At 35.6% G+C, this 27,847-nt stretch overlaps 1 protein-coding gene across 1 annotated transcript in view; it reads right to left on the bottom strand.

Moving 5' to 3' along the window:
* SCEL (sciellin) overlaps positions 1-27,847 on the bottom strand; it is a gene marked incomplete at both ends in the record, with an annotated part of 92,509 nt that overhangs the window by 13,988 nt on the left and 50,674 nt on the right. Inside the window, 6 exons of the mRNA XM_079538714.1 lie at positions 11,695-11,760; positions 15,513-15,578; positions 17,462-17,530; positions 22,705-22,773; positions 23,105-23,167; positions 23,823-23,940. Coding sequence (XP_079394840.1) covers positions 11,695-11,760; positions 15,513-15,578; positions 17,462-17,530; positions 22,705-22,773; positions 23,105-23,167; positions 23,823-23,940 — 451 coding nt within the window. The remainder of the gene's footprint in view (positions 1-11,694; positions 11,761-15,512; positions 15,579-17,461; positions 17,531-22,704; positions 22,774-23,104; positions 23,168-23,822; positions 23,941-27,847) is intronic.

Genomic DNA, 27,847 nt, shown 5'->3' with positions numbered 1-27,847 from the left:
AGTGAAAAGCCATTGTGGGGAAGTATTTCCCATTTCAGATACAAGTGTTATCTGAAAAATGAATCGGTGTCCAAACATGGCTGAATGTAATATATTCTTAAATTTGTCAGCAGTTTTTTAGGCTATAGATGACAATGGAAAACCACAGTATAAATTTTCTAGGATTACATATAGCAATTTAGACAAAATTGGAGAAATGTCTTTCAAATATGGTTTGTATGTTTTGTATGTTTCAAAGATGGCTTGTAATAGATACTGACATTTCTCATAAGACATTCTGAAAGATGTCCCCTCCAAACACAGTATTTTCAGAGACAGCCATTACACCACTGTAAACATTCTGCCTGGGGTGAATATTTTTAGAAATGGATGAGAAGGAAGCAGGTTAGAAAGCTTGCCAGGAAAAGAATATATTGTTTGTTCATAAATTCAGGAAGATTAAATGCATTAATACAACCTCAGGACGTGACTAGATTTTTTTGGAGCACCCAGCTCGGGATAACAAATACATTTTTTTGTATTTTGCATAAAATAATAATAAAATATTTGGAACACAGTGCAGAAAGTTTTATTATCATGTGTTATATAAAGGGATTTGATTAAATATAGTATTGACAAAACTAATAAATATCTTAAGTTGTAGATGTGCTTGTAACCATCACAAAAGTATGGATTGCATTTCCATTGATTCATTTGCTTTTCCATTAATAAGTGACCACATCTAAGAGAAAAAAAGAAATAACTTTTTTTTAAAAAAAACCTTTCTGCTCCTAACATTCCCTTACAGAAAAGTGCCTAAAATAGCACTTTGGGTCTACAAAAAAGGCCCAGTTTGAAAGACAGAAAAACCCTTGTGCAACTGGGCCATCATGGGCCTCATTCCAAAAATCTTTTCAACCATGAATTTTGCTGGTGCTTTCTTTTTTCGTACCTCTAGCTCTTTGTGCAAAATAGGATTAGAGATGTGATAACTAATGAAGAGAATCCAGCAGAAAAGAAAAAGAAAAAAAAGAATGCCAATGAAGATAAATATGTTTAAAAAATTGCTATTAAGTCAAGCTGCATGCAAAAATTATTGGTTATTTAACCAGATAGTTCTCTTTTGCCACATCTTCAACACCTGTGCTTCTCAGACACAAACTAAAAGGGAAATCATTCAGATAAAAAGCTCTCCAGAGATTAGCTGATTTTCGAAAGCATGATGTATCTGACCCTGAATCAATACCAGTAAAAGTTTCTACATTTACAGAAAAATTATTTATTTTGGGCTATTTTGCTTTGCTAATGTTAGCTACTGAATGTCTTTATAGATTTAATGCATAAAAGACCTACAGACATATTGAGTGAGTAAACTTTGAAGGCACTGAAATTGATGTATAATGTAACCACAAATTACGATTTTTTCTTTTATGCTCTGTATCACAAATTCAGAAATTGAACTGTCTACATTTTGCTTTGAATTTCATTCTGCATTTGAGTTCTAACTCAGTTCACATCAGATAAAGCTCTAATATTTTCCAGTCCTTTGTCAGATACATTTATGAGTCTCACTTATTTCAGTGGGTAATAGTTTTGTAATTCTAGTTTGGTGACGAGTCAGATCACCATCAAAGAAGAAAAAGGAAAATGAATCCTATCCACAAATTCAAGCACAGCTAAACACAGTTTTGGTGGTTGTTTTTTGTTCGTTTGTTTTTGGTTTTTTTTTGTCTGTTTGTCTCGCTTGGCTTGAAAAAATGTATCTAAATATATCTAAAATAGATCTTAAAATGTTTGACCGCATTACTGTGTCATTATGCTGAGGTCAAACTTAATTTGATCTTGGATGCAAGTGGGAGAGTGAGAAGAGAAATTTTAAACCCATACTGGCCATACTCTTGAATGATGCATCCTGAGTACAAGGTAGAAAATTATGTGACAGAAATTCCCTACTCATTCAGTGAATGTGTATACTTAAGCTATGAAAGCTACAAAAATCTTGACTAGTCCATTTCTAGGTTCAGATGTTCCCTAATTACTGAAAGATTTGTCTCATTACCTAGAATATCTCTTTGCTGATGCACAAACAGCTATGTATAAAATACTTCAACATTGTAGGTGGTGTTTTATGGACAAGACTAATTAGCACATGAATTTCAGATTTACTGACTGTTGGATATGGTGGAGCTGCCCATGAAATTTACTAAAACACCATTCTGTTGGCTCCTATGATGAGTTTCTACAGGTCATGATGACACATACTATGCAAGAAGTAAATTCTTTTGATATGGATAGCCATTGTGACAAAATTAGGAATCTCTTGATAACCATCAAGTAGCTGCCTTCTCAGAACTGACTTTTCTAGATGTGATACAAAACAAGTATCTGTTAGCCTTTCTCCAGTAATATTTCCCAGATGATCTCATGAAGCACCTGATCCACAGTTTTTTCCTCTATCAAGACTGAATATGTAAAGGCCATGCTAATAAACTCTGGCAAAAATATTAAGGGAATTTCTGATCTGGTAGTTTCAGCACAGAAGACAGTTTGAGGTTACAAAAACAAATGGTTGCCAACTGGTTCTTCCAAGTGTGAACTAAGGGAGTTGGTCTAGAATATATTAAATATGTCAGGCACCTCACTGAAAAGCTTAACACCATGGGCCTATCTGAATTTTGATCTGCCATGCATGGCTGCTTTACTATCCTTATATCAGACTTTTTTCATGCATAAGTGAGAAAGAATAAGGAAGTTCATTGAGAAGAGAGTGACATCTATTTTGAGGCAGGCTGCATTTCCTTCTACACCGCTACACTCACTAACGAGCACCGGGAATCTTCATTCAGACCAAGACCAGAGGATGACGGAACAGAAGAGGTCTGCAGTCAACTGTGAATGCCAATTTGAACAGTGCCGAAACCAGTGTAATGCTTAGCATAGGGAATTTCAGAGTTAAATACAGAGGAAGAAGCTGTTGATGAGAATGTTTTCAGAAGGTAGACTAGGAAAGATCACTGAAGAAAGAACACAGTCTTACTCAGTTTTGGTTGGAGAATATGTATGACCTTCAAACACTATATTATCTTTTCAGTCAGGAATAAAGAACTTGGATCTCTGCACTGAAGCTCTGCTACAGAAGATCATTTGTATCAACAACAGAAAAGGTGCAAATCTGACAGAAAGGGCAGGCAGAAGGTCCCCATCATTAGAAAGTAAATTAGTGTTTTTGCCTTCTACTGAAGTGCAAAAATATATAATCAAAAATAAGTGCATTTACCTGTACTATTAAAAACAGTTTTGAAAGTTCTAAGACTCTTTTCCTAACTATATGGAATATATTGCCATTGTAGTCAAAGCCAGAACTGGCTGTCTGGCTGCAGTTGTGACTATTACATTACGACTATACTTATGTGACTCCTGTTATACTATCTTCATTTCCAACACTTTCTGAATAACAGAGGTCTACTGAAGCATTATATAGCCTATAAGAAAGTGAAAGTAAATAAATAGTCCACCACAATGGTGAATGGTAAAGGAATACTTGGTGTAAGATACAGGCCGCCTTCTTTTGGTCATCTAAAATCTATTCCAAACAATGGTAATTTTCCAGTGTGTTTCTAGTGGTTGTTTGAAGCCACCTGCCTTTATCCACAAAACAGATTTCTCTTTTCACGTAATCGGATGACATAATTGTTAAATGCCTCAAGATGTACTAAAACGTTCCCTCAGCTTTGTACTCATTGCAGCTGTATAATAATAGTTCTATCAATAAATTTTCATTCAGGAGACCTGACAGGATGGCCTTGATTCCACTGGATTGGAAAATTCCAAGCTGATACCAGTTTGTTCAAAATTTAAAACTCAGTAAAATATGAGAGAAAATCTGTATCTTACCTTTTCTTTCAAAGTTGTCAAATGTAGATGGACATAGGAAAATGTGTCCTTATTACATGAGATGGCTTAAGCACACGTAATTAATGTATTATTCTTTCATGATCTTTCAAAATGAAAACTGGTAACATACCTCTGGTCATAGAGAATATCAGCAAAGAGGAGCATAATAAAGTGTATTTACAGAACCATTAAATTTGCAACTCTCTAAGAGGAATAATTATAGTGAATTACCCTGTACGGAACAGAAAAAGCTAGTACAGTACTTTATAGAAGATATAATACTAAAGTATCACAAAAATATTCTAGTTCCTCGTTTCCTGCCTACAGCAAGGGGTTGGCACTAGATGATCTTAAAGGTCTCTTCCAATCCAAACCGTTCTATGATTCTATGATTCTGATGCCTAGAAATTACCTTTCTCATCCATATACATACAAATACACAGCTGAGACATCTTATTCAACCTATCTTCACTGTAAATGGTATGTTAAAAAAAAAAGACAAATATATGTAAAATCTCCTGTAATGTGTGCTTCCGCAGATTAGTAGTCATTCACTGTTAGCAGCAAATATTACTTCAGATGCTTCGAGAGTTGTGATGTCTCTCTTAGTTTTTATGTAGGTCCTGCTACTTTTACCTCAGAAGTTTCTCAGATGTATATGATATATCTATGAAAATACAATACTTCTATAGCACTACAATACATTTCTTCTTAAATATATGAACTACTAGGAATTTGATGACAAAATAGAATAAAGGAATGCCATCCAAAGGAACCTGGATAGGCTTGAAAAGTGGGCACACATGAACCTAATGAGGTTCAACAAGACCAAGTGCTGGGTTTTGCACTTGGGTTGGTTGGGCCAATCCCAGACATGAATAGAGACTGGGAAAAGAACTCACAGAGAGCAGCCCTGTGGAAAAGCGCTTGGGTGTCCTGGGGGACAAAAAGTTGGACATGTGCCAGCACTGTGTATTTGCAGCCCAGAGGGCTAACAGTATCCTGGGCTGCATCAACACAGGGGTGGTCAGCAGGACAAGGGAAGGGATTGTTCCTGTCTACTCTACCCTTGTGGGACCCTATCTGGAGCACTTGAGTCTGAAGTCCTCAGCAAAAGAAGGATGAGGAGCTGTTGGAGTGGGTCCAGAGAATGACCACAGAAATGATCAGAGGGCTGGAACACCTCTCTTATGAAGAAGTGTTGCAAGAGCTGGGCTTGTTCAGCTTGGAAAAGTCTCTGGGGAGACTTCGTTGTGATCTTTCCATACTTGGAGAGAACTCAGAAACAGGAGGAGACCAACTTTTTGCATGGGTTGATAGTGATAGGGTGAAGGGAAATTCCTTTAAGGTAAAAGAGGGAAAATTTAAGTTAGATGCTATAGGAAGAAATTATTTGCTCAGAGAGTGGTGAGGCACTGGTACTAGGTGCCTAGAGAAGCTGTGGACATTCCATCTCTGGAGACATTCAAGGTTGGATGGGGCTGTGGGGCTTCAAGATAATGTTCAGAGTAGAGACCGAAAAACAAGTTTGATAGTATGTGGAAGAGGACACTGAGAATAAAGACTGTTTCCAGGAGACAAGAAGTCAAGTGGGGCATGTAATCACTGTGTGATGACCTTGACTGGAGAAGAAATGTGTAAATAGAAGCAATTTGTGGCTCTGATTGGATGAGCACTGGTGTGGGCCTTGACTTGAAGAAGACTTGTTAAGTGTTGACATCTTGGGAGGGATGGAAAGTTACAAGACGGAACTTGGAAATGTACATAAGGGATGTTAGAACCTGCAGTGAATGATTTGGATTGTTCACAGCTGAGTCCATGCCTCAGATGCTGCACCGAGCAACCTGATCTTGTGGGTACTCAAAAGCCTGATCTTGCAGGTGGCAGACCTGTGGTTTGGAACTAGATGATCTTTAAGGTCCTTTCCAATCCAAGCTATTCGATGATTTTGTGAAATTTGGATTTCTGATTATTCCAATTCTTTTGGTGATAATACTTCTGTTACTGTACTGGTAAACATGGCCCACTGTCAGAAATACTGTTGGTTTCTGTATAGATCATATGCAAGAGAACAGCTTAGTTAAATGCAAGTGAACTCTCTCTCTTAATAGTATTTCATAGAAACATACATTTCCCTATTACCATCAATAATGAAAAATAGACTAAAGTTGTGTTAAACACCCTTACAGGATGTTTGAAATGATTTAACAAGATTGCCCACAGGACATGGTCAGTAACGCAGTTGTCTAAGTGACTGCATTTTATAGTTGCTGAGATTCTGTAATGGAAAAAAGTGAAAATCTTCGTTTTCCACTAAAATGGAAACAAAATACAGGAAGTACTTGGTAAACAATGTATAAATGACTAAAGGAGCCATAGAATCATAGAATGGCCTGGGTTGAAAAGGACCACAATGATCATCTAGTTTCTGTCTCCTTGCAATGTGCATGGTTGCCAACCACTAGACCAGGCTGCCCAGAGCCACATCCAGCCTGGCCTTGAATGCCTCCAGGGATGGGGCATCCACAACCTCCATAGGTAACCTGTTCCAGTGTGTCAACCATCCTCTGAGTGAAAAAGGACCCACAGTGTAAGACAGAAAAATATCCAGATAACTGATTTGAAGACAGCCTGTAATACTCTGAAAAGATACACAAGAATTATTACAATTATTATAGTCATTATCTCTGCCTTTTCTGGCTTCTACCCTACTTACTTATGCTGTCTATGGAACCTTTAGATGCCCTAAAAAACTGCAATTTGCCTATTCTGGTCTGTTAATCATACCAAATAGGTGGCTTCCATGTATTCTGAATTTATTTTTGCTTTAAGACAGATACTATATCTAAGTCTTCTATTTGAAAACAACAAATTGTTTTTTACTTTAATAGAGGCAGACTTAGGCTTTTCATTTAGCAGTGCATAGTGAAGCTTACATTTCCAGCCAAAAGAAAATATCTGCCATCATTTTCAGGTAAGTCCTTTCAAAAGATTTTATGTCACTAATGAGGTTTGATAGAAAACCACTTAGCATATTCCCTTCATTTTATACTGAAATTAATGCATTATGCCATTAACATTCATATTAGAATCCTTGACAAAAGACAAATAATCAATTAAGAATAACTTCAAAAATCATGACCTGAAAATCTTTGCATTTTGAATAAAAATATGTGAAATTAAAGGATACAAGGATATATTGAAGGATATAAAGAATATATTACTTATGCACGTCAGTGTTACTAGAAATACTGTTAATGTTGACATTTATTTCTTGTGTTTGGCGCAAGCGTTTTTGACAAAAGCATAGTATTAATATGTCATATTCAGAGGAAGAAATGAGCTGACAGCTGCTTAATGCACTTTTGGTTACCATAAATTCAGCAAAAATTTGTAGTTTTGTGAAATTGACACGTGAATAGCAGATGGCTGACATATAAATCATCAGCCAAATGTAAAGGAATTATAGCAGGAGGAAAGAGAGCAGAATTTTGCCCATGAAGATTGCAGGCTACTTATAGTTTACATGGTGACATATATAGCTGTAGTTAGTGTGAGGTTACCATAGCAACTTGTAGATCAGTCAAATATTTCTCCAGCCCTCTGCCAATTGAAGGACTAGAATACAAAGCTCAAGATGGTAATGAGAGATTCTGGGGACTATTGATGTGGACTGATTGAGGATTAAGACTTTTACACGCCTTTACAAGTGAAGAATGGCTGTGAATTCCCTCATTAATACAGAGCCATATTTAATTCTCTAAGATCTCCCACATTTCTTGACAGGAAAATGTTTCACTAAAGCTTTTTCCAAAGAATTGCACTGTCATGTTATCTGCATGTTTTCCTTAACTATTCCGTACTGATTTTACATACTGAAGGGAGGGAACAAGATTCAAAATAGTATAAACTGTGACTGCTGACCACAAAACTACATATTATGAATCAAGTAAAATTGAATTAGCTAAACTGGACTGATTTAAGTATCTGCAGAATTTAGTATTTCCAGTTAAAAACTACAAATCTGAGCTACTATAGTTCTCAGTGCACACCTAGAAATCTGCTTCTAATTCATGCACTTTTTAGTTGCATATTCAGGCATTTTATTCTGGTAGAATATTTTTACTCAAAATATCTCAACCCATGAGCTGTTTTTTTTCTACTGTATTTTCTCCCCTTGTTGTTTGGATGAGGGGGAGCAAGCAAGTGGCATGGTGGAGCTTAGCTCCCATCAGTGTAAAACCATCACCCCTCAGTATTGCTAATTGTTTTGAAAAAACATGCCATCTCTGTTAGTAGAGATTCTTACAGTTGACTGCAATTTCAGCAGAACAACATTTCTGTCTTTTCTACCAATCGTTTTCACGGTATTCTTTACACTGACACATTTCTAAGATACATCACTACATATGCCATCTAACTTAACACAAGAACAAATGCATCTGTATGAACATACTAATTTGTCACGATATGTGCTATTTTTTCCTATGTAAAATCTCAAAGTTGGAAGTTTTTATATACATAACAGCGTGAACATACTCCTGCTCCCACAATTCCTTGAAGCTCCAAGAAAATATACTATACAAACCATGCTACTGCAATGTGTCTGCCTCTACCTTTTTTATTTTTTGCAGCATCTATCTATATACTGCCCTTTATGATGCAAGCTAGATGCACTGAAAGAATTTGAAATGAAGACATCTGAAATAACTTAGCAACTCAGTGAAGTGGGACTCCAACTTCATACTTCTAGGACAATTGTTGGCAGTAGAGAAATGCTGCATTTATCCTACACCATGACCAAAAAAGCTATTAAATATGGAAATGAAAAATAGAAGAGTACATAAGATGAATTTTATCATGTGCTATAACATCGTTTTAACTGTGCCAGTGTCTGTTACCTTGCTGTAGCTTGATCATCCATATCAGTCTTTGATTTTTGAGAGGTGACTTGTTCTGATGAAAAAACAGCACTGCAATACAAATGGTGAAAACATACTTAATGCATATGATATTTGGAAACAGGTTACATAATTTATCACTTATGTTAGTTATTATTGTAGATATGTTTACTTATTTCTGACAGGATCAGTCAGATTGGTCACTTTTGGAACACTGAAATGATAAGAGTAGGTGGCAGATACAACTGGGAATGAGAATCCATGTTTCTGTAGACAGTCTTTCTATTAAGATGGCAATTAAATTATGTCAAGTTTTGCAACTTCCTTTATCATAAGCCATGAAATTACAGACTAGTTAAGTAACCTTTTCCTAATATAGGCCACGTGAAATATACATTTCATTAATGAATTGTTTTAATAAATTCATTTTCTGAAATTGGAGCAATTTTTGCAAATACTAAAATTTAGGGGGACTTTACAACAAATCATCCTATGTTAATGCTTTCTATTGCGAAACTTTGAATTTGTATAACTTTTTCATTTATGATTTTCTCCTTCTTTACTTTGCTTACTCATTCTCTTTTTCACTCTTTAAAACATCAGTTTAGCATTAACAAATGGTCACATTAACTACATATATAATTGTGAATTTAAAATTTTGAAGCAATTTTAAATATTTTTATTCAGCTACAGTTTTAAAATTTTGAGTAAATATCCAATGAAGTGTTTTAAATTATGAACATAGCTATATTTCTGCAAAGAAGGATGGCTTCTTCATGCAATTCTGGGACCCTGACTATGGAGGAAACTCACCAAATAAATCATAGTATTACAATTATAAATATGCTATATGAATAAATATAAAATAATAATCAATGTTTGTGCATAGAGGTGTGTTGCATATCTAGACTTACTAGGAAGCAAGATAAACAAGGCATACCTTGTTGGATCTTCCAAATTTTCTGATGATATGGCCCTGGGAAAGAGAAAACATTTCAGAAACACAATGCTAATATTGAAGCACTTTACAAGCTTTTAGATCAGTAATTAGCAATTAATTTTACTTCTTTCAAGAATGTACTTTTCCTTGTTTCTTAATGTAGTATATAATTTGTTTAACCCAAGTACTATAATGATGTAATTATAATCATACACTTTATGTGTTACTAAGGCACTAATTCTTCAGCTAATATTCTCCAGTAAATCACAGATCAATAGTGTTTTGTTTACAGCATACAATTCACAGTCCAGAAAACTCGATTACAGTCAGCTGCTTATAGGCTTAGCTTATTTTTTTTTAAGCATTCTGTAAGGTGTTATTCATCCATTAAGACTGAGACAAAGCACTATAAAAGTTCATGTGTCATGCTTGAATACAGAAAACTAAAATTGGGTCTCAGAATTAGAAAAGGTTATCAGATTATAAACTCGATAGAAAAATAATCCTTCATTGCTGAACTGCTTTCCTGAAGATAGTAAACACAGCAGAACATAGGCCATTCTCGTATTTGAAGAAAAGACAGTCCTTTGCCCCAGCTGTCCCTAAGACTGATAGTGACCTTTTAAAACTGTGGTTATTAGCATATACACACTTTATTTTCTGAAACTCATAAGCAAATAAAAGGCTCCCCTTTGGCTATTATTAGTTACAGTAATTTTCACAATTTCAAATAGCTTACCCATCCTCAAAGCACTTTTCAAAGATAAACAAATTAATCATTTAATGCCCATCACTGTTTAACCAAGTATGCTTGGTAACATTGTAAGATGATTCAAGAATGGCAAGAATTCATGAAAGCTTCATCAAGAATAGGCCTGTATTTCAGTCATCTCTGTCTGATGAGGGTAGAGAAGTAACTGGATAGTTAGTGCTAAGAAGGACATAGGAATCTTGGAATTTTATTGGAAGTTGGCAAGGTGAAAGCATTCCTTGCTTTCAAAATTACCATGATCATAGTGAGATCCTGAAATTAAATCAGATAAATTCATTGCAGCTGACATATTAAAATATCTGTTAACTGGCTTTCCAGTGGTTGGTGAGTGACTTTGAATTTTGGCCAAATCCTCTAAATCCTTCTTTAAAGGGCTGCTCTCAATGAGTTCTTCTTTCAGTCTGTATACATATCTGAGATTGCCCTGTCCTAAATGTAATGCACTGCACTTGGTCTTATCGAACCTCATTAGGTTCACGTGGTCCCACATTTCAAGCCTGTCCAAGTCCCTCAGTATGACATCCCTTCCTTCTGTCATATCAACTGCACCACTCAGCTTGGTGTCATCAGCAAACTTCCTGAGGGTACCCTCAACACCACTGTCTATGTCACTGATAAATATGTTGAAGAGCACTGGTCCCAAAATGGACTATTGAGGAGACACTGTTTCACCAGCCTCCATCTGGATAAAGAGTCATTGAACACAACCCTCTGGCTGGACCATCCAAGGAATCTCTATCCACCCTTCAAATTCATCTCTCTCCATTTTAGAGATAATGATATGGTGTGAGATTGTGTCAAAGGCCTTGCACAGATCCAGGTAGAAGACATCATTTGCCCTTCCTTTGTTCACTGATGCCATCACCCCATCATAGAATACCACCAGATTGGTCAGTCAGCCCCTGTCTGTCTGACCAAGAGGCATTAAGAGATTCCTGCCCGTATGACTAGTAAGTAATTTCTGAAGTAAAATCACAGAGAAAACATACATGCATTGTAGAAAAATTTAGGAGCACTTATGCAACCTAAAGTCTTTGGCACTTCACATACACCTCAGTCAGTCATAGGCACCAAGCTGATTAGAGCCTAAACAAGTTTAGATCCTTTTTCTACCCATACCGTCTTACTTAACCCTTGTAGGCTTACATGTGAAATCAGCTCTAGCAAAAAATTACAAAAGGAAGTAACTAATGATCATTAGTACTTACCGCTTGAATTCCACTGCTTCTCTCATGGTCTTATTACTTGAAACTGGGGGAGGCATCCAAGATTGTCTGTCAGTGTTAACAAATAAATGCTTGAGTATTAGTATATGTTATGGGATTGAACAGCAGTTTGAGTCTGTTTCTTCTCGAAAGAACATTGGAATCTCAGAAATGGTGTAGGAATGTCTGTAATGGTTCTTAAATTACTAATATTTTGAAAAAAACTGCATAATTATACTCTTTAGACCATTTTTTAAAATCCAGACAATTGAATGGAATTGGAAGTAACATCATAAATTTAATTACTATTGTGTACAATGTATTTTCTGACACCACATTGTCTTTTCTACAGTTCGAAATAAGTGGATTGTTCTCTGAAAACACAACAAAATAGAATGTACAAAGCAAACAAGGGTGTGAATACCAACTCAAGAAGCATTTTTGGGCTTTTATTAATTGTTTTGTATTATAAGCACTTTCAGCTGTTGCTTTACTTCTTTTCTTGAAAGAAATCTATATACTACTGATCATATTGTTTGCACATGGAATATGGGAAAAAAAAACACACAACACAGATAGAAATAATGAATGGAAAGGATACATAAAGCAGGACTTCATAGCCTTGGAGACACAAGCGAAAGAGATGAGGACCCAAGAAATAGTCTCCTTTATGTTGCCAGTCAGAGATAAGGGAGTGCACAGAACACTCTCTTATGCAGGACAAACACAGATTAATACCTGGCTACATGTCATTGCCGTGTCTTTGGTATTTCCAATCACAGAATACATTTCAGTAATCTGAAAACAGATTACTGTGCAACTATGGGATCCACTTGTCTATGAAAGGAACAAGAATCTTCACTGGCAGGTTGGCTGATTCAGGGATCTGGGCCTCTAACTAACGAAGCTAATAAAGCTGTAGCACTTTGTATATTTGTGAGCTACATGGTGGAAGAATGACCCTCAGCTCTCCAAAAATAACACATCAGAAACTTTAGACAGTTGAAAGTCCAGTTGAAGTATTTATATTAATTCACATAACGTGGATAACATGAGAAGCTTGTACATGCTGTCTACCTAGAAAGCTGTGATCTGAATGCTGATACTGAAACGTGGTGGGATGAACAACATGACTGGAGTGCTCTAGTGAGTGGCTGAAAACTGTTCAGAAGGGACAGACAAGGAAGGTTGCCCTTTATGCAAAAAGATGAGTGAGACAGGGAACCTGACAATAACTGATATGGAGAGGACTGAGGTATTCTACAACATTTCTGTCTGTATTCACCAGCAATTTCTCTTGCTATGCCTCCCAGTTCCCAGAATCTCAAGGCAAGGATTGGAGGAATGAAGTCTTACCCACCACAGGAGAAGACCAGGTTTGAGATAATTTGAAAAACTTGAATGTGTGCAAGTTCATGGGATCTGATGAAATACATCCCAAAGTGCTGAAAGAGCTGATTCCTACAATATTCTCCTGGAGAAGCTGGCAGCCCATGGCTTCAACAGGTACACTCCTTGCTAGGTAAAATTTGTCTGAATGGCCAGACCCAGAAAGTGGTGGTGAACAGAGTTAAATCCAGTTCGGGACCAGTCAAGAGTGTTTCCCCAGGGGTCAGTACTGGGGCTGGCCTTGTTTAATATCTTTATTGATGATTTGGATGAGGGTGATGAGTGACTGAAAGGATGAGTGCACCCTTAGTAAGTTTGCAAATTACATCAGCCTGGGAGGATGTGTTGATCTGGCTGAGGATTAGAAGGCCCTTCGAAGGGACCTGGACAGGCTGGGCTGAGACCAATGAGATGAAGTTCAATGAGACCAAATGTTAAGTCCTGCACTTTGGTCACAACAGCTCCACACAATGCTACAGGCCTTGAGCACAGTGACTGGAAAGCTGCACAGAGGAAAATGATCTGGGGGTGTTGGTCAATCCTCAGCTGAATATAAGCCAGCAGTTTGCCTAGATGGCCAAGAATGCCAATGGCATCCTGTCTTATATAAAAAAAGAGTTTAGCCAGCAAGACCAGAGAGGTGATTGTCTCCCTGTACTCAGCTCTGGTGAGGCCATATCTCAACTACTGTGTTCAGCTTTGGGCCCCTCACTTCAAGAAAGACATTGAAGGCCTGGAACATGTCTAGAGAAGGGCAACAAAGCTGCGAAGAGCCTGAAGCACAAGTCTTATGAGGAGCAGCTGAATCCTTAAGTCACTATCCATCATATGTGGAAAGTCACAGAAGCCAAGTGAACTTCCCAGTAATTGGAAAAAGGAAAAAATGTCTTTGTTCCTTAAGAGAGTCCCAAATCAATGTTTTTGATGGGTATACTACTCAGTGGATAATGAATTGGCTGAATGGCGACATCTAAACAGTTGTGGTCAATGTCTCAATGTTCAGGTGAAGATCTGTGCTTGGAGGCATCCCTCAGTGGCACAACATACTAGCAGTGGAACTGTTGAGTAGCTTCATTGCTGACGTGGACAATAGACCGAGCTTACTCACCAAGTTCATGGACAATAACAAGCTGAATCATGCAGTTGACACCTGAGAGAGAAGGAATGCCATCCAGAGGGATCTAGACAGGGTTGGGAGACAGCCCATGTGAACTTCAGAAAGTTCATCGTCAAGTGCAAGTTCCTGAACACGGGTCAGCACAATCCCAAACTTCACTACAGACCAGATGATGAATGGCTTGAGGGCAGGCTTGTTGAGAAGGACTTGTGGGCACAGGTGGATAACAAACTCAACATGACTCAATTATATGTGCTAGTATCCCAGAAAGCCAATCATATCCTGGGCTGCATCAAAACTAGTGTAGCCAGCTGGCTGAGGGAGGTGCTTATCCCCCCTCTACTCTGTCTTTGTGTGATCTCACCTGGATTACTGTCTTGAGCTCAAGGGCCCATAGCATAGGAGAAATGCAGACCTACTAGAGCAGATCCAGAAGAGGACTACCAAATGATCAGAACACTGGAGCACCTCTCCTACGAATTGACGCTGAGAGAATTGAGGTTGTTCACCCTAAAGAAGGATACAGGGAGACCTTATTTCAGCCTTCCAGTTTTTAAAATGTGCCTACAAGGACTCATTATTGAGGTGCATACTGATAGGACAAGGGGTAAATAGTTTTAAACTAAAAGAATGTAGACTTACATTAGATATTAGGAAGAATTTTTTCACTACGAGAACATTGAAGCCCAGGCTGGATGAGGCTTTGAGCAAATTAGTCTAGTGGAAGGTGTCCCTGCACATTTCAGGAAGTTTGGAACTTATGTGTTAAAGGTCCCTTCCAACTCAAACCATTCTATGACTGTGTGATTAAAATACAGCTATCCCAAGCAGTATGTTTTGAATCTAAAAAAAAAGTTATTTGTTCTACACTCTGTCTTTTCTCTTATTCAGTCAATATTATTTGAAATTTAAATTTTTAAAGCTAGCTATTCCAAAACCATTTGTGTAGTTTCTGTGTAATGAAACAGCACAGGGTAAAGTTTGGCATCAGAGATTTCAGCTGGTTGTAATTAGAATGTGTTACAACACTTTAAATTTATACACTGAAAAGGCATAGTTTTGCTGAGTTAGGGGCTGTAGTGAAGAATTAGCATCTATTATTGTGTCCTCAGAGCTTAAATTGGTAGTACAAACTATCTTCAACACAGTACTCTCAGGGAAAAAAAAGCAGAGAATTCTGGAGTTTGCTAGAGGAGAAAGTTGATAATGTTTTTTGATACAATTATTAATAGAGGTTTAATACAGTGCTATATGTCCTCTGCCAATCAAACAATGGCGTGTCCTCTGCCAATCAAACAATGGCAACAATGAATACCTTTTTTTCTTGATTGGAGAAGTGGCAGGAGTGTTTGTGGATGATGTATTAGGAGTCCAAGATTGTCTGTTAAGAAAATATACTTCATTCATTCATTTACTAATTCATGTTTAATAAGTGTATCATTTTAAATGAGAAAACAAGGATAAAAAATGACATTTCCCTTATCAGAAAGACATGACTGTGCAGAGTAAATGATCCAATTATGCTTACATATGTCAAATGAAATTTTGGAAATAACTCAAATGATAATAGATTTTGGATATCTTAAGGAGTTCTCATACTTAAAGAATACGTGTCTTTACTTGCTATCCGAAGTATTTCTGACTTCTGAACATCTGAACTTCTGTACCAGCACTTCACTATCCAAGTTCTAAAATATTTTTCATATTGTAAATTTTATGCTTTTCATGTAACTGTTAGTGTTGTTCTATTTTATTATATGCCTGTAAAGGAAGCTGACATCCTTCATATTCCTAACTACATAAATTCCAAGTCAGGGATTTTTCTCATAAATGTTATTTAAAAAGTATTGTCTGTTCTCTTCAGTTCTTAATGACATTAGAATAACTAAAGAATGGAGTTTAAAAAATTATTTAATTGCTGTCTGGCAGGAGAAAGTGTATACCACTGAAGTCTCACTTAAGCCCTACTTCAGAACTCATGGTAGTTAAAAAATACTCACAGTATTAAAAGTTATCTCCAAACTCTATAACTTAAAAATCCAATTTATATATTTCATGTCATCATCATAATGGTTTACAACATTATGATATAAAATTACAACTTAAAAGAATGACTTCACTTGATGTTTAAAAGGCTTTATTTTGCTCTTCAGAATAAAATCTTGGCACTTTGTAAGATGACATTTAATTCCTGTGCTCAGTTCTCACTAGCAACCATATTTAGTGCAACTTATTTTTGATAGAACCCTATAGGCACTGATGAAGGCACACAGCAATATATTTGTTTGTTTACATTTATAACGATGGCAACTGAGCACTTCTGACTTTCAATTTTTAAATAAAAATTTCAGTTAGTAGAGCTGTGCTTTAGAAATTAAATTTTGAATGTTGTTTAATCATGTTAGATGTATCCTATGGTCACCTCTGAATCATAACATATTTTTTTAATATTATTTCACAGTATTTCTGCTATATTATTTTAAATGAAATTTTGGCTTTAACCTGTTTGTAATGAAATCTGAACTTCTGAAAAAATAAAAGCTTTCAAAGAAACCATGAATTTTCTGTTTGATTTTCACTAAAAAAAATAAAAATAAAAAAAAAATCAGCCTTGCTATCAAAAAATATTTTGTTACAACTTGGTTACCAAGTTTTCCATTGGCCAAAGTTCAGTGATATTTTCCAGTGAAAACCTGAGTCAGATTTTTTTTCCCCTCTTGACTTTCCTCATGAATTCATGCAGACAAATGCAGAGTTCTAGAACATAACCACAATGAATTGATTTCAAAACATTCTCAGTCTTCCTTTTTTGTATCTGTATTGTATCTAAAACTCTGTTTTTCTTAAATAATTGGTATGAAATGTAAATATATAAATCTGTGCTGATCTTTCTTTTAATCTGTGTGGACAAATAGGCAGTTCTAGGAAATAATAATTCCTCTTGTTCTAAAAACAAAGCATCTGAAAGACATCAGTTGAATTACCCACCAAAAGACCCTTTTTTACAGAATGACAGGGGTTGGAAGGAACCTCAAGAGATCATCGAGTCTACCCCCCCTTTAACAGAGTCCATGGTAACTTAGGCATGGATGGCTGCATTCCAGATGTCAAATGGTGAAATGGTGAAATGGTGAAATGAAACCTGCTGTTAAGCCATATACCATACTAAGTATTTCTTTATACATTCTCGCTATATTTACAGGTAACTTGGATGATAATACCTGATATATAATGCTTAGATGACAACATTTCCAAAACACTTACCTATTGTTTTGCTTATTATTTAGAGTGGGAGACTTATTTATTTTGTCGATATCACTACTGCCTGGAATTCTGTTTAAAAAGAAAAAGCAAAAATAAACAAACAAAACAGAATTTAAACAGAATTAGAATTAAAACAGAAATTATTCAAAATACATACTCTAGATCTTTATTTTAAACCACTGAATAAAATTAAAAGATGAAGTATCCCTTTGTCCTGTGTTCAGATTACAAATTTAATAGCACCACAAAAAAGATACAGAAGAGAAGCTGACTTAATATAAATGTAGTGCATTCATATCTGAACAGTCTAAGCTCACTGAAAAACTGAAAAACTGTTTTAAAGGAATATGATGTTTAGATTCTAAGTGATATATTAAGCCTTACTGCTGTAACAATTAATTTTAGAATAGAATAAAATTGAGTAGAATATATAGCAATTCCTTTGAATTATAACTGAACACTAGAAAGAAAGCAGTGTTTTTCAGATAAACAGTATGTAAGGTAATCTATTTCCATCCACTTCACCATTCCCTGAGAGATGCAGCAGTATGGTTTTCTTTATGGCTTTAGAGATCAATACGATTTGAAAATGCTCTCGTGAAAAATGCCTGACAAAACCTTGTAATGGCCTATAGGAGTACCATCTATCACAGAAGTTATGTTGCTTTACCTTAAATTGATTTTATTATGCCATAACAATTATACTAAGAACTAATCATGACTTTTAAGGCTCTTAAGTATTCTAGAGTTGCTGCCCAAAGCCCTGTCACACTTTCACAGAAAGCATTACGTAGCTATCATAGCTGAAACACAGTTTAAACACTTAAATACTTATACGTATATTTAATCCATAAATGAAATCACAGAATCACAGAGTTGAGGCTAGAAAAGACCTGTGGAGGTCACTTGGTCCAACCTCCCTTGAGTAGTGCCACCAGACTGCTCAGGAGTATGTCCTTTGGTAAGAAGAGAAAGAGTCCAAAGAACTCAAGTATAAACTTAAGTAAATAAATTACAAATACTAAGTTGAGATGTTTATCTTAAATATTTGGTTAAATTAGTTGAAAAATATTTTGAACTGCAACTTAATTACACATGCAAATTACTTAATTCTTGTTACATACCCCATAGATACATAACTATAGATATAATTATTTCGACATTTATAATCCAATATTATGTACAAAACCTTTTGTAAGCTGCCTTCAGCCAGCCATCACAGAAGATGGTTGTATTTAAAGAAAATCCTTCAAAGACACTGGGACACAATCTGTTCTTTCTTTAATTCTTAAACTTAATTGCTCAAATATCTACGTCATTATATGGCTGTCTTGTAACAGTGACTGGCAGCTACAGTTTCCCAAAAGATCACTAGAGGTCTCACTAATCTTGCAAACTGTACTGTGGATGCAAACATAAGTGTTGTAATTAATTCACCGAACAAGCATTTCATTAGAGTTTCATTTCCTATTTTCAAAAATTTAAGCAAAATACTTTAAGTGGTGATATATTAATAATTCTAGGTCAGACTTAAAGGGTCCACCTGGCATCCATCTGGCTGCTCAATGTAGTAATGTTTTGAAAAAAGTAAAAGAAGTTAACTGTAAAGTTAACTTTTCCATGTACAACTTTTCTGCTTCTGATAAGCAGTGGTGGAAGAATATACACAGTTTGTACACACACTGCTATCTACAACAGACACCTCTGGATTAATGAAATAAAAACCAATTATCCATTGGTTTTTCTGAACCAATTTAAATATCTAACCTCCACGTTATCGTGCAATGGTGACACCTAAGGTTAATTTGTGTTAACAAAAAAAACCACAAATATTCTTTATTTTCTTTGAACTGTTATTTAAATCGAGTTATTTTTATCGAGTATCTCATCATTCTTAAAATAAAGCAGTCAAATTCCTTCCTTACACACTTTCCCTACGTTACGTTCTTTTCCAAGCTAACAAAATGTTTTCTCTTCAGCCATTCCATGTATGAAAGCTATTCTGTACCTATATTTACTAACATCTCCCTTTACACATAAGTAAAATATTGCATAGTGTGTTCAAGATGTGAAAAATTGGTTAGTACCACTGAATAGTAGTTTATCTTCACATCTTAATATTACAATTTTTCTCTGATATATGAAGTATAGAACTATGTGCCAGTATATGTGCATCTACTGCAGTCAAACTACAGATTTCTCACAACTCATCTACTCTTTTGCTTGCAGCCAATGGTGCAAACATGTAGACAGCCCCAACATCTCTTCCAGCTCCTTGATACTGAAACTGATGTTCAAATTTTGTGAATACTGGGTTATCATAGAATCATATAATTGCTTGGATTGGAAGGGATCATTTAGTTCCAACCCTCTTGCTATTGACAAGGATACCACCCACTAGATCAGGATGCTCAGGGCCCTTTCCATCCTGACCTCGAATGCCTCCAAGGTTGAACTTAGGATATCAAACAATAATGTCCTTGAATACGGAAATGACAGGAGTTGGGAAGCATATCTGTACTTGAAATGGCTTGTAGATATGTCTTCACTGTTGTATTTCTACATAGATTGAAGAACATCAAATTACTCCTGTACTCTTCGAGCAGTGTATTTCCAATTTTTTAAATTAGAGTTTCAAGGATTATTTAGATGTTTTGAAAACTAGCTATTGAAGACACATTTATCTAGACAGAATCCCATTCTGAAAATCCATGTCCTTTGGAGTAATGCCCACAAGAGATAAAAAGTAGAAATTCGGATAGATTCTAATCTCTGGCTTAAAACTGGTAACATCTGCACGCGTTCTGCACAGTAGACTGCAATTTTACAACATCCTAGCTAAACAAAAATTATTTTACTTGTAAGCAGCTGAGAAATCTCCAGTATGAAGGTAATTCTTCTCAAAGCTGTCAAGCTATGAACAATGCTTTAGATTTTCTTTTACATTCCATAATCATAAAAGACATTTTTCAGCTACACATTTTAGCTTTGAGGAAAAAAAAATAAAATAATGAATGATTCTTTTTTTACACAGAAAACTAAGAAATATTGCTAGTCTGAAAACTGCTGTGTTCTAATCTTGAGATTTCTTTAGTACTGTTATTCTTGCCAGAAATAATTTTTAAGAAAATAAGGGAATTGTACCTGGTGGAAAACATCCTTTACCAAGGAAGCAGAAATACCAAATTGAACCGCAAGCTACAAAAAGGAGCTAAGAGAAAATACATCACTACACCCTTTTATGCCTCAGGTTGCAAATTTGAGAAGATGCAGAACACATGGTTCATATTCACAGAAGTGCCTTCTGGCAATGGGTGTGTATGAATTAATCCTGAAATTACTGATATCACAGATTTGAGAAGTCTAACGATGACTGAGAAAAAAAAACAAACAACTTGACTACCTACTTCCTCATTTTTATCATTTTAACATAGAACCAACATTATTCACTTAATTCCACATCAGTTATCAGAAATGTTCGTTCATATATATGAACATTTCTTTATTTTTTTGTCACCTGTTGCATATTAATAACAATTTATCTTAGATATTTGTGCGTATGAGAACACAGGCAGCTAACAACCTAAAATAATTCAGGCATCTTTAATATCATAAAACAGAAATTCCCAGTTGGACAGGGATGTTCAGGACAATACTTTTCGTCAACACTATAGAAAGTGGAACTGCCCTATGCCTTCTAAACTAGCAGTCAGAGCTTCTATTCTGAAAAATAAGGCCTTAAATTTGTTTTTGAGTCAATAAGTTTGTGGGTAAGAATGACGGTAGATACAGTCAGCTTGCATTTCCGAACAGATTCCTAGAAAATTCCTCATTAAAGACTATTAAATAAACTAAACTACTATGTGGTAATAGAGTTCTTTCATGCACAAACAACTGGTTAAAAAGTCAGGAATATAGGTTTGGAATAAATAGTATTTTTTTCAGAGTGGAAAGTGAGATCCGTACAAGACCTGAGTTTTCCATATATCTGGAAATTATCTGGAAAAGAGAAGCCAGACAATGTTGCCAATTACACTAACTCATGATAATCAAAGCAAATGCTGACTGGCAAGGCTTTCAGAATCATGTGTTAAAATACTAGATTTCTAAAATGGCAGGTGACATTCATTTTTCTTAGATGCAAAATAATGCCTGCCAAGAAAAACAACTGATCTCTGAACTAGTTATTATCACTCAAGAAAGAGGTCTTATAGTTATAAAGATAATATTGTGAAAATGAGCTCAATTCTCAGCGGTACTCAAAAGAGCAAATTCATTATGAAGTATGAGAAAAGATATGGCAAATGAACCAGAAACCATTGGTATATTCCTGTACATGTGTAAGGTGTGCTCTGAGGTGGACATTCCGGTCAAAAAGACTAACACAGAGATAGAAAAGATATGGAGAAAAGCAATAAGTAAAATAAAGTTATAGGCTCACTTCTTCATAATGAAGGAACAAATACAGTAGAATTCATCAGATTATAGAAGAATCACAGAGCACTGTAGCCCATTTTATTCCAGTTTTCTATGGACACAGTAAATGTAATGCAATCATTTGTCATTGTTTCTTACAACACCATAAATATGGTCATCAAACAAAATTACAAAGTACCAAGATCCAACCAAACAGGTCCATGTTTTCTACGAAGTGTGCATTAAATTCTGATAAGTGATAGGGTCTTGTTGATAACAGATACTAATTGTGGACTGAATTTTGAAGATTTTCTGCAGAAACAATCTGCAAATACTGTTGTGACCATGTCTTAAAGAACTAGACAGAAGTTAACACTGATAAGAACATTTAAATTAAGCACCTTTAAGATACCTGTATGGTCCTGATATTTATGTTGATCATAGTATGAAGTGGCAACAAGAATTTGGAAAGAACTAATTATTAAACATGTGCTTAACTGTTGGAGATAGGATGCTGATTTACAGTTTGAAAAAAAGGAAACTGGGAAGGAGTAAATGGGTCATCTGTGTGGAGGTGTTTACTTTTATGAGCACAAGAGTCCACATGAACTGATACAAGGGAAGAAGAGCAAGATTTCAAAAAGAACCTTTTCCCAAATCACATTTCCATTTGTCTAATTTACAATTCATGCAAAAATCAGTCAAATTCTTCTACTTAGTAAATAGAACAAAATGATACATAATTTATCTCATTCATGCCTTCATATTTGAGACTACTTATACGTATGAGAATCACAAAATTAAATACATATGAAAAAGATCTGTACCTGTCCAAGTTAGTATCAGATCTGTATCGTCCAAGTGCAGTTTTCTGATCTTCCTTTTCATTTGCGCTACTGCCATAAAAAAGGTTAAAAATGACACATTTTTCACTGTTTAATTAAACAACTCATCACATATAAAACAATATAGAAAATGAATTAAAGTCTCATATGGAATTTTAGACTGTTCAGGTGTTAATAAATCCAATTCTGTACCTATTGCAATCATCAGCTTAATAATTATGTCAGATTTAAAATGAGAACAGATTTACAATGGTAAATTAAAGTCACATTTATAATGGATTATTATTCAAAGAAAGCTCTTGATATAAACAAGTTATAATGGAAGGGTGTTGCATTTTCTCCGTCAGTATCATCAGAAAGATATTTAGATAAGCTACGATACCTGTGTAGGCTATCTTGGGATTTATATTGGTTAAGCACAGCCCTTCCATAGTTTTCATCAGCGCTACAAGGAGAATAAAGACAGTGGTTAGTTTAAATTTGAATACCAACAATAGAAAAACGTGTCTTGGCAAAAAATTTCTGTCCTCAGTCAGATTTCATAGCCATTTACTACCACTATAGCCACACCAACTACAGAACTCCCTATTAGATTACTCCAAACATTTTGGAATATGAATTATCTCTTCCTGAGTGCTCTTTGTGGAGGGCCTGGTCTCTAGGTGGAGTTTCTACTCTAATACAAGCACCATTTTGCATTACAGTAAATTTCAAATGATTCTGACTTTACTAAGTTCCTTAGAGGAATTTGTCAAGGTTTACAGTCTTCAGACCTGTGAAAAAGAGTAGGATGGTAATCTTGGAACATACGAACAGGAAATGTGGGACTTTTCATGCAAAGCACAGGCCTGAGATGCTCAATACATCTCATTAAATACTCAGTGCACAGAAGTCCTACTACAAAACAGTCACTGAAAGTCCAACAGACTAATGTTCCATGACAAAATGAATATTTCATCAAGATGAGTAAATAATAGTTATTTTATGAGATCTATTTCCTTTTTGGTAGTATAATTCATGAAAAAGTAGACATTCAAAGAAAATATTTACTTAGCATGATAACCTGAAGACGGAAGAAATGTACTTCAGATCTTTCCTACCTTTCCTCTTCAGGTCTCTTCTTTATCCAGCTGTTATCCTGCAAAAGGGTCCGTCGCTTGTTAACATCATGATTAGCTTGCTGTCTGCTTTTAATTGCAACAGAAGGGCTCTTCTTATCTACAAATGCAGAGAAACATGTCTTGAAAATGAAGGCAAGAGAAAGCTTTGGAAACCTTTACTATTAAAAAGTACTGTTAAAAAGGGTGAAATCTGTGAAAGTTCAGCTTTTTTACCACCAGAAAAGAAAAAGCACAAGGAATATGTTTGATGATCTTGTTTAGTGCAGTCCGTTTCCTTGAAAAGTTTGTGACTTAATGCTTTCAACTTTAAAAGGAATGCAGAAGGACAGTTTACCAAATTGAATTCAGTTTCATCCTCGATATGAAGCAGCTTGGGATATGTTTTTAACTCTAAACAAATATGACAGATCTGATAGAGGAATTATGAAATATAAATACAATGGTTTTTCTAGGGGCAAATGTATGATTCCTATTTCTCAAGGGAATCTGGGAATGTAGTATCTGTATTTTTAGATGTGGGACAGGATACAAATTTCAATTGAAAGCTAATCTGGAAATGATCACATGGTCATCGACCCACATCCAGCCCAACTTCTCTGAATTTTCAGGTTCCTCAAAAGGCTCAGACTCCCTCTGAAGCTTTTCCCTCAGTGGCTTAATTAACAAGGTTCTCTGTTCTAACCAACTTAAAAGTTAGTTTTGCTGAACTTTTTCTAAATGTAGTATTTTTATGTTTTCAAAGGTTTTCAAGAGAAATAGTACAATAAACATGCACACGTATATAATTTTTATTTACTTATGTAAACAACCTAAAACAATGCTGATATCTAGTATATTGAGTAACTAATAATATGATGTTCACTTGATCTGTGAGAATATATGTTCTTCATTGTATTAGAAAGCTAATCTTTATTTCCTTTGGTTTCTCTTTATGAGGAGTTTGCCCCAGGAACAAACAAAAATATTTAAACTATTATCCATTATTTCCATTTCTTTTTCTTCCCACTGAGTTTCATACCATCCTCTTCTTTGAAGTGGAATGGAATATTTTTTTGCCATTACAACATTTCTCTTTAAAATGCACGACTAGAAGCTGAGCCCTATTAGAAATTCCACATTTTCCTGGTGAAAAAAAAAGGTAAAGTATTACATACAAAAAATCTTTATCAACGGCATCCAGTTAGTCAACAACCTGATTGATGAAAAAAGCTGAACTTTTCAGGTTTTCCTTCAGAGACCTTAATGATTTTCTCCATGAAATACTAATTCCCAAGCAAAAGTAGTTACATATCACATTTCAGGAGACATTATTATCTGATATTCAATAAGGACATTCAATTTTAAAGGAAGATCACACTTCACAGTCCATATTGTATATTTTTCAATGCTGTATTTTGACATTTTGCTGTGATTATAAGAAAATGCAGCTCTTGCTTTTGATTCAAGATCATCAGCTGTAGTGGTAACATGAAAAATGATAAATAACATGAAAAATGACAAAAAACTAAGTGAGTGGTACACTGAATCATAACAGAACACCAAAACATTTATTTTAAGTGACAGTGGCCAAGATTTATCTTTCAAATACATTTCTTCATGAAAAAAGCATACTATAATACCATGAAAAAAGTTGTCAAACTCTGTACTTAACTGCAGACCAAACTGTGCCTGTTCTTATTTGTTTTTTTTCATTGCAGATATGTCTAACTACCAAACAAAAGAAGGCCAGTGAAGCAATTCAAGGATTGGACTCCTTATCATTTGTATTTACTCAGCTGTAGGCACGTTCTCTGCTTCTTTGTTGAACTAGCTCTCTCCAAGATTAAGTGCTACAGAAGGGACAAACATTTAAAAGGCATGGATGTGAGAATATGGATGTGTATTGCTGTCTTTTGGCCTTGATCCCAAAATTTAATTTTATTTTTAGAGCAACAAAGATGCATCCCTTTGTGACTATTACAAAATGAACATGCACATCAAAGCTAGATGTTCGAGAACGTGTTGACAGTCACAAATTAAGATCAGAACATCATCTGTCCTTACTGCGTAATTTCTGTACCAGTCTGTTCTCTTACACTTAAACTAGTTTCTTTCTTAAAAATATTTATTGAAACCTGTGCTAAAGACTTCAAAAAATGAAAATACTGCAGCCTTCCCTGCATAGCTCCTATGGTTCATTGAAATATCTATTGAAAATTTCACTTCATTTCTTGCAAACAGAAGAGAGGAAGGAACTTCATCAGTTTAAACAATGTTATTGTCTCACAGTCACTGCCAAGAATGGATATAGTTGTAATTGGCAAGCAAAACTGTATTAAGGGCATCTGCTCAAAATATTTATTGTTTTGAGTATACTGATGATACTACTAGCAATGACTGGAACACAGTAGAGACTTGGATGAAGATACACAGAAATAAAACAGACTACAATCAAAAATCAAGGACTTGAATGAAGATGTAATATCAAGAACTGTGGCTTCCTATTTTCATAAATACATAGATATTTTCAATTTGGTGCAATCATTTGCACTGGAAAAAAATCCAACACTTTAATTCATGAAAGTAGGAAAAATATGAGTTCAAGTATATGCATTCCAGAGATAAAATTTCTCTTTGGCAAGGAGTGGAGGTAACTCCAGCATTCCTTTCATACTTGCAGTTTTTGCCAGAGCAGCTTTCAACTGTGCAATAAATCTGAATCTGTGCTTTGCTTTAAGCCACAACCTCCTCTAAATCTTGAACTGAAGACAGGAACATAACATGTTCAAGAAGTACTCAATATGAATCTGGTTATTAACTTGTTATATGGAACCTTTTTTCTATTCTAATGACATTTTATGAAAACTCTTATCATCTAACCCAAAATCATTTGGATTTCAGAGAAAACATGGCTTTTTTAAATTGTTCAGTGCACATAAGGCTTCAGGAGATCTCCTATAAAAGCAGCAGCCAAAGGATATACACTGTATTTATTTTTTAAGAAATATTACGAGTTATTTGCTAGTGCATGAGGCCTACACTTTGCTGAACAGCATTCATTTCTAATCTAATCAGTTACCTCCTAAGTTTCAATTAAAAATTGAATACATATCTGATGCAACCATGTAGATCACATGAGCACAGGTAGACAGAGCATACTCTCTTCTTATTTTGGCAATAGTTTATGTCATTATCACTGTACAGATTTGAATACAGATGCCTCTAGTCACTTATTCATATACTGTTTCTTCACTATTTCAGCCTTAATCTTTTCAGCAGGGCTTGAACATGGGAACAGAGGAATTACCTCCCAAACCCAAGTGAATTCAGCCAGAGTTGATGAACATTCAGAATAAAGCAAAATACTGATTTTCAGTATGCTCAAGGGCGTGGGTGATACAGCCTGTTTCAGAGTGCATGCCTCCAGCATTTCCAGAGGCCATTTCCAGTTTTGCGGCTCCTGAGAAGCCCTCCTCAGAGGGCAGAATGCTTGCTCCCTTCTTGTCTTCTGCCTCTATACAGCAGGGCTGCCTTACACTGAGTACTGCCTACAGAAAATGGCAACATCAGCACAAGTTCTTGAAAGTTGTAGAAAGGAAAAGACACAAATAATAAAGTTTTTTTGCAGTCAATCCACTGGGTAGGCTGCACAATAGTAATACTTGTGGTTAAGCTGCCTTCCAGCCCTGGTCAGCCCTAAAAGCATGGCCGTGGCCATCTTGATGCTCTAAGACCTTCAGTGTCTCACCAAAGGCAGGCCCTCAGGCACCTCAAAACAGTAAATCTTTAGAAATATTATGTCCCATCTGACAATGATTAAACAACTTTTCTCCCTTCTCCCTTCCATTCTAATTTTCCACAGTTTCTTATTTTCTCCATTGAAGTCAAAGGGCAATAGATGGCCCAGCTGCCATGTTCCCATAGGATTTCCACAGCAACCAGGATACCATAGGGAACTGCTATCTTGTACCACATGGCCTGGATATGCTACCCAGCACAGTATTTCGGCCTAAACCTCTGCCAGA

The sequence above is a fragment of the Tetrao urogallus genome (genome assembly GCF_951394365.1).
Source record: "Tetrao urogallus genome assembly, chromosome: 1".
Taxonomy (NCBI): Eukaryota; Metazoa; Chordata; class Aves; order Galliformes; family Phasianidae; genus Tetrao; species Tetrao urogallus.
This window is presented reverse-complemented; position numbering and strand designations above follow the sequence as displayed.